At 41.3% G+C, this 3,502-nt stretch overlaps 1 protein-coding gene across 1 annotated transcript; it reads left to right on the top strand.

Annotated features, from left to right (window-relative positions):
* The first annotated feature begins 1,546 nt into the window (after window positions 1-1,546).
* Window positions 1,547-2,680, top strand: LOC106468791 (neuropeptide F receptor-like). The gene has a single exon (XM_013929230.1). It carries the CDS (start codon window positions 1,547-1,549, stop codon window positions 2,678-2,680), a length of 1,134 nt encoding a protein of 377 aa, XP_013784684.1.
* Window positions 2,681-3,502: the final 822 nt, after the last annotated feature.

The following is a 3,502-nucleotide window of genomic DNA, read 5'->3' as shown; positions in this document are numbered from 1 at the left end:
TTTGTTGTGTGTCCCAGGTACATAAGAACGTTCTATGTACTATAGGATTTTTAAGGGTGAATTTGTTGTGTGTCCCAGGTACATAAGAACGTTCTATGTACTATAGGATTTTTAAAGGTGAATTTGTTGTGTGTCACACGTAAATAAGAACGTTCTATGTACTATAGGATTTTTAAGGGTGAATTTGTTGTGTGTCCCAGGTAAATAAGAACGATCTATGTACTATAGGGTTTTTAAAGGTGAATTTGTTGTGTGTCACACATAACTAAGATCGTTGTATGTACTATAGGATTTTTAAAGGTGAATTTGTTTCGTGCCGCATATATATAAGAAAACTGTATACAGCGTCTGTAGTTTTTCTTTACAGAATAATTTATTTTATGTTCGAAAAATTGTGTCTTGTTTTTAAAAGGTTTATATGGCAGATTGCAATTTAGTTGAAGTTTGGAATTTTACTTACTTGTCCGCCCCCCCACCCCCGTGGCACAGCGGTATGTCTGCGGACTTACAACGCTAGAAACCGGGTTTCGATACCCGTGGTGGGCAAAGCACAGATAGCCCATTGTGTAGCCTTGTGCTTAACTTCAAACAAATCAAATCAAACTTACTTGTCCACCTACTGGGTGTCGTTCAGACGATGTTTCTATTTATTCGCGCAGGTTTTTACCTGATAAAGACCTGCGCTTGGTGGTTAAAACGTCGTCTGTAAACAAACTCCTGATAAAGACCTGCGCTTGGTGGTTAAAACGTCGTCTGTAAACAAACTCCTTATAAAGACCTGCGCTTGGTGGTTAAAACGTCGTCTGTAAACAAACTCCTTATAAAGACCTGCGCTTGGTGGTTAAGACGTCGTCTGTAAACAAACTCCTGATAAAGACCTGCGCTTGGTTGTTAAAACGTCGTCTGTAAACAAACTCCTGATAAAGACCTGCGCTTGGTGGTTAAAACGTCGTCTGTAAACAAACTCCTTATAAAGACCTGCACTTGGTGGTTAAGACGTCGTTTGTAAACAAACTCCTGCGCTTGGTGATTAAGACGTCGTCTGTAAACAAACTCCCGATAAAGACCTACGTTTGGTGGTTAAGACGGCGTACGTACACAAGTTCGAACAGTTTAAATTTGTTCAGGCTTTTATTGTTAAGTTAATGCTAGAATTACTGATGACTCCATCGGCTTTTTAAGCCCATTTGTTAAACTGGCCATGCATCAGATTGCTTGTTAGTCTTAGCTTTTGCTGGTCCAAAGTAATATGTGTATCACATATTTCACCAAATTTCTTTTTTTTACTAGCGTTTTATACACCGAGTGCCATAGCTGGCAAAACGTAGAGTGGCTTAACATCAAGTAATACATGGACCTTTCAGGTATCAGAAGTTCTAAAACAGGGCTGTAGAGGGCTAGAGTAAAATTTTCTCTTGTTTTATGATTTAACTATTGTGTTGTTCTGAATGAATAATTACTACCATTATCTTGTGTTAGAAAAAAGATAGACATCGGACATCGTTTGTCGAAGTTCAAGAACCCAACACGCAGTTTTTTTGGTAACATGGATGACGATATTGAAGCATATAACTTTAGCAGCGTCAAGAACATGTTCAATTTCAGCTATAACCAAGCCATGGAGATCCTGAAGGAACACACGGTTCGAAGCCGGGTTTTTAGTAGAACAGTCGAGGCAACCTTTGTGTCGTGCTACACGTTACTCATTGCGACCGGAGTCTGTGTCAATCTGTTAATTTTGTTTATTATTGTCACCAAGAAAAGCGTTTACACTCATCGAAACCTATTCGTCGTTAACCTGAACATCTCGGATCTTGCGTTGTGCCTACTCTGCATGCCTTTCACCCTGGTGGAATTGATATTACGAAACTGGCCCCTAGGAGAGTTCCTGTGCAAAGTTACGCCTTTCGTCCAGGCGTCAACAATATTCGTTTCAGCAAGCACCATCTCCGCTATTGCCATTGATCGCCATTATTCTATACTTACCATAAATCCGGCAAAGACGCAGAACGGAAAACGTCGAGTCGTCGTGTGCACGTGTGTGATATGGCTCGTATCCATGGTTCTCTCTCTTCCAATTTGTATTGCAAAAAGACTGGAGAAAGTTGGATTGCCAGGATATGTTATTTATGAAAAATGTATAGAAGAGTGGCCATCCAGCTCCAGCAAACTCGTCTACTTGTTAATAACTTTAATTGCTCAGTTGGCCATTCCAGCTACCGTGTTGCTGACCACCCACTTCCGGGTCAAGGCCCATTTGAATTTCACAGTTATGAAGCAATCAGGGCGCCGTAGCACCCTGAAATCCGAAAGGACACAGAGGGAGCTACGGAGGAAGCAGAGGGCGACCATGGTTCTACTGAACGTGTCGCTAGTTTTTACCATCAGCTGGCTTCCCTGGAATGTTATTAACCTCGTGGCAGACCTTTATCCGACCATCATGTCACCCAAGAACCTCTACATGGTCTTCGCCATCTGTCATCTAATCGCAATGAGTTCTGCCACTTCCAACCCCATCATGTACGGCTGGCTGAACACTAACATCAAAAGAGAACTGGTGCGGTTTTGTGAGATGCTTAGCAGCGCGTTGCTTTCCAGTAATTCGAAACGAGAAAATTCGGGAGAGTCTGTAAATGCCGTCCCCCTTTCCCAACTCCCCCAAAGAGATAGAAATAATTAAAACAACAACAACTAATAAACGAGAATAGCCTTCTGTTAAAAAATCAAGCGATAAAACTAGAATTTCGAAGCAAGTTATATATAAAATCCATGAATGATGCAGATATTCTGGATGAGGGAGACTCTGAACGATAAGAACTGTTGCATTAACAACAAGTATTACATATGTGTGTGTGTGTGTGTGTGTGTGTGTGGGTATACATACACGTCAAATCTGTAAACATGCGGCCCAGCATGGCCAGGTGGTTAGGGCGTTCGACTCGCAATCTGCGGGTCGCGAGTTCGAATCCCCGTCACACCAAACATGCTCGCCCTTTCAGCCGTGGGGGCGTTATAATGTTACTATCAATCCCACTATTCGATGCTAAAAGAGTAGCCCAAGAGTTGGCGGTGGGTGGTGATGACTAGCTGCTTTCTCTCTCTCTAGTCTTACAAACAAACAAACTGTAAACATGCACACGCATCAATTCAGTTTGGAATTAACCCTGAATTAATGCGATGATAATGAAATGTGTAATAGTTGGATCTTTTTATTCCAAGGTTTTTAACTTTCTTATGGTATTCCAGTGATATATGAAAATATTTTAACAATATTTATTAATCAATGTATTGTTGTATTTGTAGGTCAATAAGAACAGAGGTAACATAATGATAATATTATATCTATCTCTTTTGTAATGTGTAATTGGTAAGTAGAGTTTGCCATTCTTGTTCTGAATAGAAATGTTGCCCGGCATGGCCAGGTGGTTAGGGCCCCGGCATGGCCAGGTGGTTAGGGCGCTCGACTCGCAATCTGAGGGTCGAATCCCCATCCCACCAAACA

This window comes from Limulus polyphemus, unplaced genomic scaffold (genome assembly GCF_000517525.1).
Source record: "Limulus polyphemus unplaced genomic scaffold, Limulus_polyphemus-2.1.2 Scaffold3165, whole genome shotgun sequence".
Lineage (NCBI taxonomy): Eukaryota > Metazoa > Arthropoda > Merostomata > Xiphosura > Limulidae > Limulus > Limulus polyphemus.
Note: the sequence above shows the minus strand (reverse complement) of the source record. Positions and strands in the feature narration are given on the sequence as shown.